The following is a 16,530-nucleotide window of genomic DNA, read 5'->3' on the forward strand; positions in this document are numbered from 1 at the left end:
AGGCATACCACAACCCACACATGGTATAAACCTAGCATCTGAATTTATGTAACTGTAACTCAAGCATCGCCACATTCGACACGGCAACATAGATGCTTTCTCAGTGATGTCACGTTTAGGCCTCAACTCCAACTTTCACCATCCTCACAGAGCACTGAATGGGAGATGTTCACTTTCCGAAAACATGTACTTCAGGTATTACAAAACTGATACCAAGATTCTTTGGGGAAAAATAGAAAACTGAACTTGTTGGGATTCTGATTAATTGAAATATGATAAGATCATGTAATCATATGTAAAAATCTTTCAAGAGCTAAAAAGAGCCTTCCTTTAATTAAAATTTGAATTAATTAGAATGGATCTTTTGACTAAAGAGATAGAATGAAAAAAAAAAAAAACAACCTTGCTCTGTACTTCTGATGCGTAATCTTTAAATTTCCTTGGGGCATCTGTGCCACACCGCACCAGTGCACTCGGCTGTGCTCTACCAATGACGAAAGCCCCAAGAGTCCAGCTACTCTAAGAGCACATTACCCAGTTCACAAAACATAGATGCTGAATGCCGCTGCCCCAGATCTTGCTCCTGCCAGCCAAAAAAAAAAAAAACACACACACACACACAAAGAACAAAAAACCCAGAGATAACCCCTTCACTCTTATCAGGAAGAACAGAATTCCAATTTACTAAAAGGAATGAAAGCTTTACAAACAATCCTCCTAAAGGCAAAGACTCTTCTTTGGTCCACTTCCTGCAATCCTGCATTGTATTCCTCTGCCACAGCTGGCTTGATGGCGATTATCCACTGACCAAACACTCTCTGCACAGGCATCCCAAACCATAAAGACGACCTGGCTCCAGATCTCCCTAGAGCCGCAAGATTTCAATGACATACAGGCCAAATATAAAATCAAACATCCTTCACCATGATGTGTAGAAAGGAGAAAAGGGGAAGAAACGTAAGAGATTTAAAATACTTGGAGCTGCAAATGGCATCCCATGTTTTAAAAACAAAAATTACCCAACAACTGAATAAAGTAGCTGATGCTGCTTTTCTGACCTCTCCATAAGAAAGGCTTCCTGGGGCATGTTTCTGTCTTGTCCTCATTCGCAAAGCCATTAGGATAATTTTGGCTCCAGCTGACCACATGCACCACAGCCTCAAGGAAATGCAGGCCACTTGCACACATGGCACCAGTTCTGTCCTTGTCCCTTCTCCTACACAACAGTTTCTCTCAGAAGCAAGCAACTGTGGTAAGGAGAACTGGAGTCTACAACCCTAGCATCAGTCACAAGGTGGATTTTGATTAAAACTCTACAAATTCAAAGTCCACATCCATTTAGCTCTCATTGCTATTGTCCAGTGATGTTTACCAGGTGACTTTTTTCTTCGACTAAGCATATATGATGCCCTGAATGCTAAACCAAACATAATGCTGACACAAGAGAATTAAAAGTCAATTCTGCAAGTATGTGTGTGTTGAGACTTCCTGAGAAAGACATTCTGTCCCACCTGAGGAAACAAAATCAACATTCAACTCATGAATTATTGGCTTGAATTCTGAGTTTAGACAACTATATATTGAGGATATAATGTAGCCTGAAGCTTCATCAGATGCTTGTTACAGTCTGCACCATACTATAACAAGAGTCACTGCCAACTGTATGGTAAACTGTGTTTCCAAATGGGAGCTCAAGATAAAGACCTGGGAGTTGGACCCGCAGCACATCTGCTTCTCTCCTATATTCAACACCACCCACCCAAATAGACCTCCTTGTTTATAAATGTGAAACTTATATATTTATACATCATACAGGAAAACATGCTCAGCATTCACACATTCTTGTCTCTAAGGATGTATTTGTTTCGGAAGTCAGAAAATGAATGTAAAGACTCTTATTTTTCATCATTCTCGCAGAAACTGGACATTTTTTGACTTATCACCAGGGCTGAGAAGATAAAATGACAATAGTGGGTTCTGTCGACAGTTGGCATTACAAACTAGGTGACACCACGATCTGAAGGCCTGGCCAGGGGAAGGGAGGCGGGAGGAATGCTGTCCCTCTCATGACTTCCAGCTTCCCAGCCGGCAGCACAGCATCACAGGGCTGCTCTCCCGCAGACGCAGCAGCTGTGGTAGGCAGCTCCATTAGGGACACAGAGGTGGGGGAACGGCCCTAAACTCCTGTCTGCTTCAGTATTTTCCTTCTTTCCCTGAGGGGATGCACACGCCACCAGGCCCAGACTTCATCACAGCCTTACGAAAAGCACCAAATCCTGATGATCCTGGCTCAGCCACTTCTGTAGCTATGTAACCACAGGTAAACCGCATATTTAATTTTTAGTTTATTCTTCCATAAAGTGAAAATGTTAAGAATTGTCTCAAAGATCTTATTATAGAACCAAATGTCATGTGTGTAATTAACATGACCCTGGCACGCAGTGGGTGACCAACAAATAACTATCTGTGTTCTTCTCCACAGACTTTCAGGAAAGATGCAAAGAGAGCTTAGATGTCTCTCTCAGATGTGTTTGTAATCCAGAAGCATTTGGAATTCCATGAGGCTGATAGGATAATGCAGAATTTTTTTGCAGATCCTGCTCCAACCTGGGGTTTCCAGGGCCTTCCGAGTGCTCCAAGGACTTCTTTTGGAATCTTCCACCTCAAAGTAGCTTCAGCTGTTAGGCACATGCTTGGAGGGAAAATGGCACTCTCCTTGGCCATTCAACACTGTCCCCTCCCCCTAAAGAAGCTGGTTTATATTTTTGTCCTGATGTCCTGATGCTTCCGAATAATTTATGCGGAATTTGTTCCACTTTTGTGTCAATTCATCTTCATTTTCAATCATGCACATCAATTGCTTTATTGTCTGTCTGTGATGGGACTATTTAGTTATGATTACAAATGCCTAAAATCACTGTCTATATTTATTTGACAGATTTTTTCATAGCCTCCAGTAAAGCCATGACAATAAATAGGATCCCATAGAAGTAACTACGATAGAAGCGTTCTTAAAATATATATGATGAACAATCAAGTATCAACCCTAATGAAAACCACACATGTGGAATAAAACCTGTTTTCAAATTGGGCTATGCCATGTTCTCCAAAGGAAAATGAGTGCCAAGAATAATTTTTAACTTATTCTAGAAACGAGAGACACAAAGAACACTTAATCTATCCACTTAAGATCTGTAAACCAAGTTCATCACTTCCCTCTTGGGGATGTTTCAGAAAACTATCGTACTCCTAGGACGCTGGAATAAATGAAAAGATCAATCATTCTGTTCAAAGATGTCCAAACGTAAGACGTTTCTGTGAGCGTTCTTGCTAAAACCATAGCATTTCCTACCTCCTTAAAGTTATCAAAGGCTGATAAGATGATTTCATGCCCGCCTCTGACAAGACAAACGGCTGCCAACAGTTCTAAAACAAGGGCTTTTGTTCTGTCAAAACAAGAAGACAAAAGAAAAACACCAATCAGCGAAAGTGACAGGATGAGTCAGCTGTTCTTCCTTCCCACAGGGATACGAGAATATTAAAATATTTTCCCATGTAGTTTTAAAATATTTACTACGGTGCAGTTACTTTAAGGTGTATTTTCAAGCCTTTGCTGACTGTGCACTGTGGGATCTCGGGCAGCAAATGTGCCCACGTGGTAGTCACTCCCCAGGTTATACATCACTAATGAAAACTAACTCGGGGAGAACAGTCTCTCGGCCCTAGCACTAGCTGACTCAGTTCAAGGTAGCTGAAAACTGTCTACTGCTAGGATAAAAACAATAGGGAACTTGTGAAAAGGTAGAAAAATCATTGGTTAAATATTTTCTCTGTTTTTACAATCAGAAATATAAGATTTGTAGAAGAAGTTCAAAATCGACTGGCATTAGTGATCTTCGCCTCCAATCTGCTCATTTACGGATGGAACCATAAAGATCTACAATGACGTCACAGGTCTATCCGTCCTTTCTTCCTGTGCAGAAGACCTGGCAGGGGCTGGAGCACAGCTGTGCTAATACAGAATATTTTCTCTGACTCAGGGAAATAAAACACGTCTAAAATATTTTTTGGAAGGAGAACCTAGAGACACATCTTAGAAACAAACATCATTGTTTCTTCATCCTTTGGCCACTTTAGTATTTCATCTTTATTCTGGAATAAAATGCATAAAAATGAAATCAAAACAAAGACCACTCTCATACCCCACAGTGTCAACTGTCTGAAGAAAAACGAGTAATGACTTCCCCATAGTGGAAAGCAGGGACTTAGACACCTGGCTACTTAGGTTTCCAATAAACTAAGGAAGAATTGCAAGGTCACAAAAGGTTTAGTCAGGGGAAGTTTGAGAGAATAATTTTCAATATTTAAATAAAACTTCATAGTTCACAGTGCGCTCCAAATCAGAAAGGACTAATTTATCATCAGATTTTTGAGTTGAATTAAGGGTTTTCAGATATTCAGTCTATAGAGAGGCATCTGATGAAAGAGAATTATATATTTGTAATACCAAGAGAATGGAAAACACAGAATAACTAACACTGATGAAGGCAGGCTTCTAGAGGGAATCTGATGTGAATAATTCAGGATGCTGGTATTTATAGAAAGTGAATGTAAAAGGTTATCTACATGCACAGTTATTTGTGTTTTTGTTTGTTCCTTTGGTAATTAAAGCTGCATAAATAGGAGCAGTAAATAAAGTATAAACGAGGGATCATGGCTTTAGATAGCTTTCAGCATTAACTGGTGTAGCTAAATTCTGTATCTAGACTCTCCCAACAACCTGATTCTCATTAAATTTAGCAGCAAGGATGTGAGAGCCAGGCCTTGTAAGGAATGAAAACTGGAAGAGACCAGTGAATCACTGGAGATATCCCCAACTGCTCAACTCTGCCACACGTGACAACACCACTTGGCTGGAAGAAAGAGGGCCACACACAAAAGTTTATAGCCAAACTTATTTCAGAGACTCACACTTGAAGACCTCTAAAATCCAACTTGGTGAGGTGCTGACCAGGTCTTGGTTTTCCCTAGTTAGCTTTAGACACGCACATTACCAAGGAGGCTTACCTGGGATTCTTGTTGTTCAAGCTTAGTGCAATCTCGTTGACAGCATGTGGATGAGACATGACCATGTTGAAACCATACTGAAATGTGACAAACAAAACAAAGCATTAGGAGACTGTAAATGTTTATCAAAAATCAAAACTCTTGAAGTTTCTACCTAATATAACTTACATCTTCATGAATGCAGATGTTTCTTGCACATCAGTGTCATCATGTCTGTCTCTAAAAATGTCATGAATGATGCCACTATCAAGGGATCAATCGTTGGCAAGAATGAACCACATGTCTGTTTATTTAAATGGTGAAAAACCTCTAGCCAGTGATTCTCAACCTTGGCTGCTCATTAAAATGACCTGAAGGACTATACAAAACAAAGCACTGACTGATTTTCTAAGAGCCACCTCAGCTCAATTTATTCTGAAATCCCCTGACAGGGCCCTGGCATCTGAATTTTATTTAAGCCTTCAGTTGACCTCATTGTGCAGCTAGGGTCTACTCCCTTCCTTAGGCAATGCCTACCAGATCCCACAGGGTAGAAAAACTTGCCCTGCTCTGGGGAATGTTGCCTAACCCTTCCACACAAAGAAATTCAATAACAGGCTCAACAATAATTCTTGATTCTGCTGAGTTGAATTGTTCTTTCTCTCTCAAAACCATTCTCTGGTCATGACCTTATTTCCCCGCACAAAGAAAAAATATAAACCATCAGAAAAAACTTCCAAAGCTCCCTCCACATCAGTTCATCCATGCAGATCTATGGCTGGCTTCCTCCCCTCTTCCTCAAGGTGAACTCACTCCTGCTCTGATCTAAGGACAACCCCTCCACTGGAGTCCTTGATCATACTCCTTTTCACCAGAAATAATCCTATTCTTCTCTCCCCTGTCTACTGATGAATTTCCATTGACATAAAAACAAGCTGCAAATTCTCTTATCTTAAATAACAATCAAAAATCTCTGGGGATACTAAAGTGTCCAGCTACTGCCTCTCATTTCCCTGCCATCTGTACAGTCCAAACACTCGCAGCCTGTAATTCCTCTCCTCCCACTGGTTCTTGAAACCACTCCAGTGAGCCATTCCATCCTCACCACTCCAGTGACACTATTCTTGCCAAGACCATGAGTGTCGCATACTTCACTCAAAGCCAATGGCCAGTTTCCACTCCTCATCATGGGTGGCTCAGCAGGGGTGTTTGACACAACTGAGCACTCCTTTCTTGGACCATTTCACTTGGTTCCTACCACTCTGGCTACTTCTCTGGCTCTCTAGCCAATTTTTCCTCATCTTCCTGGCATTTAAACAGAGTGCCCAGGTTCCTGTTTTGGACCCCTTTACTTCTCTGTCTTCCCCTATTGATAGCATTCATCCTTCTTTGTATGTTGTCTTTATGCTAACTACTCCCAAGTGTGTATCTCCAGTCTAGACCTCCACCTTGAAGTCCATACTGGCATATCTGAATACTCATTTGAGATCACTGTTTGGATGCTAGTAGGCATCTCAAAGTTAAACTACCTGAAACAGAATTCCTAATCCTCCACTCTGCGCATCTGCAGCATGCTCTATCATGGTGCATAGCAACACCATCTCACAGGTACGCGACAAAAACCGGTGCCAGCCTCTGCTCCTGAACATCTCCCTCACCACATCTTCAAGGCAAATACCAGAATACGGCAGCCTCTCACCCTTTCTGCTTCCATACTCCTGATCACCACCTCTGTTTTCCTTAACTCTTCTTGCCTCTGCCCTCTAAGGTCCATTCTAAACACAGAAGCCATAGTGTGCATAGTAAATTCAAGTGTCAGATCACGTCCTTAGAACCCCTCAATAAACTTTCAATCATAATAAATCCAATGTCCTTTTTTTTGGCCTGTAAAGTCAGGATTTCCTGTTACCTTTGACTTCACCTTCTATTCTTCTCTTAGTTATTGTGATCCAGCCAGTCTAGCCTCAGGCCTAGACCTTGGCCAGCTCAGACTCATTCCTGCCTCAGGGCTTTTGCACTTGTCCTTCTCTCTGCCTAGAATCTTCTTTCCCCAATACCCTTTCACTTTTCCTCTGACTCAGCCGCTACTACATATTATCTTCTCAGTGGCACTTTTCTGGTTGGTCTACTTAAAATGCCACACACTCTTTTGGCACCTCCTATTCCTATTTTCAGATTATCTTTTCTACAGTACTTGGTAATGGTTCTCTGGGTTGAAATCTTGACGCTACCACTTATTAGCCAGATGATTTGCGGCAAATTATTCAACTTCTCTGTGACTAAGCTTCTCAGCAGTAAAATGGAGAGTACTATTACCAATCTCACAGGAATGTCGTGAGGTACACATGAGCTGAAAGGTTTAAAAGCACTGGAGCTGTAAAATGCACCACAGAAGTAGAGCCTTTCACTGCATTTCATTGCCATTATTATCTAGAACACTATGTATTGTACTGCTGCATTTGCTTATCATCTGTCTCCCATCACCTAGAAAATAAATTCCCTAGGGTGCTTACTGAGTACTTAGAACACGGTGTGTGTTAAAGCCCAAAAACTACTAATGGAAAGAAAAACAAATGTATGTTTTCCTTCTTACATTCAGGTCAGCACCTTTTTTTATTTAAGATTTATTTATTTATTTGAAAGGCACAGCCACAGATAGAAGAGAGATCTTTCATCTGCAAGTTCACCCCTAAAACAGCAGCAACGGCCAGAGTTGAGCTGGTCCAAAGCCAGGAGCTGGGAGCTACCTCCAGGTCTCCCACATGGGTGGAGGGACCTAAGCACTTCGGCTGTCCTCTACTGCCTTCCCAGGCACATCAGCAGGGAGCAGTACTGGAAATGGGGCAGCCAGGACTCAAACCAGCACCCATATGAGATGCCAGCCTCGCAGGTGGCAGTCTCATCTGCTACGCCACAGTGCTAGCCTCCAGTTCGGTGCCCTTATGTTGGATGTGAAGGCTAATATCAACCCTCTAACTGTATATTTACTGCCCATTTCTACTTGGAACCACTTGCAGCATCACATCAATGGAAATAAAATTTCATTTTTCTATCTAAATTCCATTCTTCTAAAACTCTTACCCCTAATTTGCTTACCCAACTGCACCTATGATCCTGTCAGTTCACCTGATATACTCCAGCCTCTGACTTCTACTTTACTGTTAGAATCAATTCACCAAACAAGCTCCAGGGTTTTTCAGCCTACATACAATCCAGCATACAATCACCAGAGGAAGCAATCTGCATTTTTAACAACAATCTTCCAGGAACTTCTTGGAAATATTAGGAATCACTGAGTCCAAAGACATGAACTACACTGTTCTGCCTGTTCACCATACATCCCGTTGAGAACTGTGAGCCACCCACAGTGCTAGTCAGCTCAGTCCAGTATCCTCCAGTTGTCCTATTACTGCCCATACTAGACACTTACTCTGTCTTTAATGTCACAAATGTTTACCAAGTAACCTGGGCAAGTTTATTGCTGTAGGAGAAAAATATCTTTCCTTTAAATACATTGTAAAGTATGAGTGCTAATTAAAACACTGGACAACGGGGCCGGGGTTGTGGCATAACAGGTTAAGCTGCTGTCTACAATGCCGGCATCCCATGTGGACACCAGTTTGAGTCCTGGCTACTCCATTTCTGATTCAGCTCCCTGCTAATGCACCCGAGAAAGCAGCAGAAGATGGCCCAAGCCCTTGGGCACCTGCACTCACATGGGAGACTCAGACAAAGCTCCTGGCTGCTGTCTGACCCAGCTCTGGACTTTGCGGCCATTTGGGGGAATGATCCAGCAGATGGAAGATCTCTGCTGTATCCCATAACCCCCATAACTCTGCCTTTCAAATAAATAAAATGAAAATTAAAAAAAAAATACTGGGCAATGAATTAAAATTTTGAGTATTGCAATGAACTAGACCTTTCTTTTTCAGCAGAATCTCATTAAATCCTGATGTATACTTCAAATAGAAATATTGCAAAGAAATCAAAGGGAACAAAATCTAAGGCTAATTAATTCAGATTTTTTTAAAGGACCAGAAGCACAAACATACCTGATAATTCATGATGGCACGTAAACACATGATACAGACATGAACATCATCTTTCTTACTCACTAATCTTGAATTTTTCAGGGTTCTTCTGCTTGGCAAAGTATTATATCTATAAACAAAAAGGGAAACGTCTATAAAATGAGACATTACTTTCTCAGTGTAGGCACATGCACTTAAGGACACAGTTCTTGACCTACACCCAAATAAGGACTGCAGATCAAAACCACCATCAGCAAATCCATCATCACAAAGCTATTGCTGTGGACAGAAGCCCACATGTTTCTGTGTACTGGTCACCATCTCCAAAGGCCAGGGACAGTGAAAGTCAACCATACTCAGAGTACATAACAAATCAGACTGTACGTTAGATTTAGCAATAATCCCAGACACCTATCAGCAGGCTAAACTAGATGTGCAGAGGTGATCCAAGACAACATGCACATAGACTGCACCTCCAACAAACTAGCGACGCAGTGAAACTTATACCTAGACCTAGTGAAACCTGCACCTCCAACTACTTGGCCAGACTTTCACTGCATCTTCTCACAACTGCTCTCCAAAGTCCTTCTTTGGCGTTAAAACCTAGGCAACACTGTACCTTAGCAACTTTAATTTCAGCCTATAATATTAGATCCTGAAAAGTTAATAAGATGCAAATGCTTCAACATCCTGACCCCTGACCTAATGTTTGATCTAATATGCTGATATTTAAAGGGTTGATGTGTCAGTATGTTAGTGTTAGCATTAATTCCATAGCTCCTACATCGCCAAGCTGCCTTCCTCCTTTCCGTAGATTTATCAAAACCTGCAAGAAGTAATTAACTGGCCAGGTAATGTGATGCACGTAGAAAAGATGACAGCACTGACAGCTCTGATATGAACTCGAAGTTAATGCCCCTGAGCAGTAACACAGATGAGCCTTCTCTGCAACTCCAAGCCTGCAGCAAAAGCAAATTTCAAAACCTTCAACTATGTTCTTGTAAAGGGAGTCAGCGGCATAATAAATGTTCCACAAAATCAGATAAGGCCTCGCTAATTAAAAAAATTAAGCACAGTATGATTAATACTGACAGAATTCAAAAGTTCCAAAGCCGCCGGAGAGGCGTTGAAAACTGAAGTTTTCAAAAAAAACCACTGAACACAAAAAGGTGATTCTTTCACATAAGACTGCAACTGAACTGAATAAATTTTTGAAAGTCTTCTCAATAAGCCAATTGTCTCAATGAACCTGAAAAAACCTGAGTTTCCTAATAGGAGTTATAAGAACGTGGCTTCATTCAAGGATTTCCTGCTTTCTGCGCACTCGGAAATAATATTTCACCAAAAGAAGTTGGCCTCATTCAGTTCTGAATGCAAAAACAATGAAGTTGAGTTTAGGAAACAAATTCAGATTTTGGTGTTAGTAAGCCCAATTTCAACAGCTAACACACAACTATAAATTGTGCTACTGCTCCACCGCCCCAGCCTCAGCACGGTGCTGGCACATTCCGTGGAGGTCTCCGAGAGGCTGGTGCAACTTCCAACAATAAACACAGCATCGGCCTGACCCAATCAATGGTAGTCTACACCTGAACTTCTTTCCCTTCCTCTACCTTTAGTTTACTTTAATCTCAGTTTTGTATTTCTTTAATGGGATCAACTTGTTAACCATACACAACACTTGATTAGAGAGTTTTCATTTTCAACCAAGAGCAATTGATATAGTGTACAACAAAGTCATTAAGTTTAAAAAAAGTCTTATCAGTGGAATCAATTGTTTTTTGTGAAATTATAGTGATGTGTAGCACCAATTGCAGAAGACCAAAATAAACCACTCTGTAAGATGATTTAAGATTACTCTACACAGTCCCATTATTTCTGCATCACTTTTCAAATAAATTTTAATAATTCCATCAAGCAGACCAATCTTACGCATTTAACAGTACTTCCTAAGAAACAAGGTGGCAGCACACTACTTCCCTGTATTTATTAATCCATCTCTTAATCTATATTGTTAAGTTTCTTTGTAAGAAGCTGAAGTATCTTTGTTACTGTTTTTTAAACTGTGAAAAACCCAACAGGGGCTGGTGTTGTGGCAGAGAAGGTTAAGCTGCAGCCTGCGACAATAGCAATCCATACGGGGGCCTGTTTTGAGTCCTGACTACTCCACTTTTTTTTTTTTTTTTTTTTTTTTGACAGGCAGAGTGGACAGTGAGAGAGAGAGAGAAAGGTCTTCCTTTTGCCGTTGGTTCACCCTCCAATGGCCGCCACGGCTAGCTGCCGATGGCAGGAGCCAGGTGCTTCTCCTGGTCTCCCGTGGAGTGCAGTGCCCAAGCACTTGGGCCATCCTCCTCTGCACTCCCTGGCCACAGCAGAGAGCTGGCCTGGAAGAAGGGCAACCGGGACAGAATCCGGCGCCCTGACCGGGACTAGAACCCTGTGTGCTGGCGCTGCTAGGTGGAGGATTAGCCTAGGGAGCCGCGGCGCCGGCCTACTCCACTTTCGATCCAGCTTTCTGCTAACGTGTCTGGGAAAGCAGCAGAAGAAGGTCCAAGTACCTGGGCCGATGCACCAAAATGGGAGAATGAGATGAAGTTCCTGGCTTCAGCCTGGGCCAGCCCTGGCCGTTGTGGCCATTTGGGGAGCGAACTGATGGATGGAAAATCTATCTGTGTGTGTTTGTCTGTCTGCATTTCTCTTTGCAACTCTGCCTTTCAAATAATTAAATGTTAAACAATAAAAATTAATTAGAATAATATTCTATTTACCAAATTTAAAATGTTTATATTTGTACTTAATATCAAATATATTTATTCTGGGTCAGCATTTAAAATACATTTAATATGGCATATCACGCACATATTTATTACTATTGGAGTTTAGAAAATATGAGATGTCAAAAAATGAGCATTCTATTAATGTTATCTATGTTTACAAACAAAAGAGACATATATCTTAAAATGTTTGGTATTTGTCTTAAAAGTTACTTTCTGGCTTCAGATCGGTGCAGCTCTGGCCATTGCGGCCATCTGGGGGGTGAACCAGCAGATGGAAGACCTCTCTGTCTCTACCTCTCTCTGTGACTCTGTCTTTCAAATAAATAAATAAATTTTTTTAAAGAAAAGTTACTTTCTCCATATTTTTGGCTTGTATAAATAGAAGGGGCTGGCACTGTGGCATAGTGGGTAAAATCACTGCCTGCAGTGCTGGCATCCCATGTGGGCTCTGCTTCAAGTCCCTGCTGCTCCACTTCTTTTGTTTCTTTTTTTTTTTTTTTAAGATTTATTTTATTTATTTGAAAGTCAGAGTTACAGAGAGAGGTAGAGACAGAGCTTCTTCCAGGTCTCCCACGTGGGTGCAGGGGCCCAAGAACTTAGGCCATCTTCTACTGCCATCCCAGGCTATAGCAGAGAGCTGGATGGGAAGAGGAGCAGCCAGGACTAGAACCCATATGGGATGCCGGCACCTCAGGCCAGGGCTTTAACCCGCTGCAGCACAGCACCAGCCCCTGCTGCTCCACTTCTGATCCAACTCCCTGGTGATGTGCCTGGGAAAGCAGTGGATGATGATACAGATCCTTCGACCCTCTGTACCCACGTGGGGGACCGGGAAGAAGCCTCTGGCTCCTGGCTCTGGATCGGCCCAGCTGATGGAAGACTTCTCTCCCTCTCTGCCTCTGCCTCTCTGTAACTCTGCCTTTCAAACAAATAATATTTAAAAAAACAAAACAAAAAAAGAGTAGGAATAAAAGACAATATTTAAAATCACAGCATTACCACAGAAATCCCACTATCACAAACAGTAACAACAAAATAAAAACCATAGTGCTGATGGCTAAAGAAGATCTAGCATCTACTCCAATTCTTTTTTTAAGGTTTTATTTATTTGAGAGGTAGAATTACAGACAGTGAGAGGAAGAGGCAGAGAGAAAGAGAGAAAGGTCTTCCTTCCATTGGTTCACCCCCCAAATGGCCACAACGGACAGAGCTGGGCTGATCCGAAGCCAGGAGCCAGGTGCCTCTTCCCAGTCTCCCACGTGGGTGCAGGGGCCCAAGTATTTGGGCCATCTTCTTCTGCTTTCCCAGGCCATAGCAGAGAGCTGGATTGGAAGAGGAAGGGCTGGGACCAGAACTGGTGCCCACATGGGATGCCGGCACCACAGATGGAGGTTTTGTGTTTTTTTTGTTGTTTTTTTTTTTTTTTTTTTTTTTTTTTTTTTTACAGGCAGAGTGGACAGTGAGAGAGGGAGACAGAGGGAGACAGAGAGAAAGGTCTTCCTTTGCCGTTGGTTCACCCTCCAATGGCCGCCACGGCCGGTGCACCGCGCTGATCCGATGGCAGGAGCCAGGTACTTATTCTGGTCTCCCATGGAGTGCAGGGCCCAAGGACTTGGGCACTCCCTGGCCACAGCAGAGCAGCAGAGAGCTGGCTTGGAAGAGGGGCAACCGGGACAGAATCCGGCACCCCGACCGGGACTAGAACCCGGTGTGCCGGCGCCGCAAGGCGGAGGATTAGCCTAGTGAGCCACGGTGCCGGCCCAGCACACAGGTGGAGGTTTAACCTACTGTGCCAGCCCTCCAATTCTCTCTTGATACAGGTAAAAACTGCAAGTCCAAGTAATAAGCAAGCAGCAACATGAGACAAGAACAGTCCCTGTCTCCTCACTAGGATTCAGGGCAGTCACATTCTATCCATTGCTTCTGAACCTGCTCAAGGCCAATGTATTGGATTATCACAAGAAAAATGTACTGTCCACAGCCTTCTATGCCGGCTAGTCCATCCACAAATGTTTGTGTTCTGTTACTCTGACAACACTTTCTACTTCAGTCCTGTACAAGTGTTATTTCCAACCCTCAATAATAAATTCACTCTGCAGGATTGAGGCTTAGATTGTCAACTAGAGCAGTATCCAAGCAGGAGCTGCAGAACACAGGACTGGTCCACTTGGCAGGCTAAGTTTGGTTTCAAATTCTTATCCTATACATCACCTGTCAGGAAAACAAGGATGCTTTGTGACACAACAAGGAATTTTATTCTATTCTCATTCTGAAAGGATTTCCTCCCATTAAACAAATATATCCTGACCAACATTATGACTCAATGTCACGACTCAGGACTCAATTTAGGATCACCTTAAATCTACACGGCTAGATTTTCGGGACTGTACTGTAGGGTTAGCATGGACATTAAGCCATTCTCCAGCCTGTACATTTTACTGAATTTGACAACCTTTGTAATTAGATATTTGGTATATTTGCTTTAATTACCAACTGAGTAAATCACTTTTGTGAGGGAGGGCAGGTTTTAAATTCAAGTCCAATATATGATATTGATATTATCTCATAACCACTTTTCTGTGAAGATGTTTTTAGTAGATCCCCCAAGTTGACCCTAAAATGCCATCAATTAGTATAACTATTCACTGGTCATTCTACCACACAGGGACACCTAGACAAAGTGGGCAACCTATAGGAGATGGCACCTGGTGCTCTCCATCAGCTACAGGAAATCAAAGCGAATCTTGGTTAAGCCCCCAAAGTTCATCTTAGTAAGCACCTACTGTGTATGCTGAATTCTGTTAAACACTAAGGGAAAATGAAAGCCACTGCTTCTGCTCTTGAGGGCTGACTGTGAAAAACAGCTTCCACAGCTGATGGACGAGGGAGACTGATGAGAGCCACATAACCACACCAAGCATTAGGAGTTACGCAGGTTCATTGAGGGTCAGACTGTCACGCAACACTCTGTCACCACTTACAAATTCAAACAGCCCAGTAGTAGTAGTTCTAAGGTTCCATAGTAGTTGTAACAAGGTGCTGTTGCCTGATCATGTTAACACAAGTACATGATTCAACAGTGTGCACAACTTTTTTTTTTTTTTTTAAGATTTTATTTCAGAGATAGACTTAGAGACAGTGAGAGGGAGAGACAGAAAGGAAGATCTTCCATTCACTGGTTCACTCCCCAAATGGCTGCAACAGCCAGAACTGCACCTATCCGCAACCAGGAACCAAGGACTTCTTCTGGGTCTCCCACGTGAGTGCAGGGGCCCAAGTTCTTGGGCCATCTTCTACTGCTTTCCCAGACTATAGCAGGGATACAGATTGGAAGAGGAGCAGCTGGGACTAGAACCTAAGTCCACGTGGGCTGCTGGCACCACAGGTGGAGGATCAACCTACTATGCCACAGCACAGGCCCCACGACTTTTGAAATGGTAAATAAGGCAGCCTGCATCCAGGTCTGTTATGGCCCTTTAGACTACACTCCCTTTTCCTTTCACAAGCACTGACCATCCTAGCTTGACTACTTAAATAAACTCTTCACAAAGACCTGAGCTTTACAAGGATTAGGATGGTGACTCAGCAGGAGGTATGGGTGCCTCTGTGGTAAACCAATACTCTTGGCACGTGTTCTCTTACAGAATTACATAAAGTGAAACTGATTACTGCAATGCTTTCTTCCTGAAACTTATTATAAAACAGACTTTCTGAGCAGAGCCAAATTGGAGACTGTCTCTCCAATTCACGGAATGTTTTAGAAGCGCCAGCAAGAAGCGTCAGCATCAGTTTCTCTCAGGGCTAACTGAGGCAAATGAGCTTCACTTAGTCCTGTCCCATGTAGTGTGAGCCACACTCTGTCAACAGCTATGGTGCAGGCTTCCTTCACTGAGCTTTGTGAAATCGGCCTCTGTGACAATGCACTCTCCTGGGTCCTCTTTCTCTTCCCCGTTAGTTCTCGAATCTCAACTCATAGTTTAATCCGTGGGGCTCGGAAGTTTGCTCAGACAACAATCTGCTCCCTCCAGGGGCTGCCAGGGTGCCCTTGTGCAGCTTCTGCTTTTCAAGGTCACTGCGGAACTGGAAAGGGAAGGCTGGGAACTGAGTAAGTCAAAATGCCACGAAGCTTGCTGTTCTGAGACTCCATCATCTTTCTGGAGCAGATGCTCCCCAGATCGCTCTAGGACTTTCATTTCCAGAGTCCTGAGAAAGTTTACCCTAGCTGTTTTTGCCAGTTTTCTGATCATGTTTCTGGATGAGAGCATTTTCCGATGTCCTCACTCAGCCATGATCACTGGCATTCCCTGTCTCTGAGAGATCACTTCCTGCCCAGCCTGTTGGGCTGAAGTATATCAGTTCTTTCAAGTCGATGGAAACAGGTCTAGGAGGTCCTGGGACAGTTACGTCCCTGGTGACTTGAGGCAGGTTCCCTGAGATAGGAAGATTAGAGAGAACTCCCTCAGATCCCAAAGGGAAAACCGAAAATGAGATATATGGGGCAGGTGGTTGGGAACTGCGACTCAACCTCTGGCCCGCTGGGACTAATTATTTCCTGCCACCCTGCGCACCTTGTTCCTCGCAGGCTGGCAAGCAGAGCTGTGTGTCTCTCCATGCCTGAACACATAAGATGGGATTCCAATAGGCAGCAAACAGCCCTGGGTTGAATTTTTGGAGCT

General features: G+C 42.8%; 1 protein-coding gene across 10 annotated transcripts in view; it reads right to left on the reverse strand.

Moving 5' to 3' along the window:
- FMNL2 (formin like 2) overlaps positions 1-16,530 on the reverse strand; it is a 333,150-nt gene that overhangs the window by 67,129 nt on the left and 249,491 nt on the right. For all 10 annotated transcript variants that reach the window (XM_051849554.2, XM_051849553.2, XM_051849548.2 and 7 more), the window contains 3 exons: positions 9,099-9,207; positions 5,068-5,144; positions 3,353-3,446 (listed from right to left, as the gene is read on the reverse strand). In XM_051849554.2, the coding sequence (XP_051705514.1) occupies positions 3,353-3,446; positions 5,068-5,144; positions 9,099-9,207 (280 nt within the window). The remainder of the gene's footprint in view (positions 1-3,352; positions 3,447-5,067; positions 5,145-9,098; positions 9,208-16,530) is intronic.

This window comes from Oryctolagus cuniculus, chromosome 3 (genome assembly GCF_964237555.1).
Source record: "Oryctolagus cuniculus chromosome 3, mOryCun1.1, whole genome shotgun sequence".
Taxonomy (NCBI): Eukaryota; Metazoa; Chordata; class Mammalia; order Lagomorpha; family Leporidae; genus Oryctolagus; species Oryctolagus cuniculus.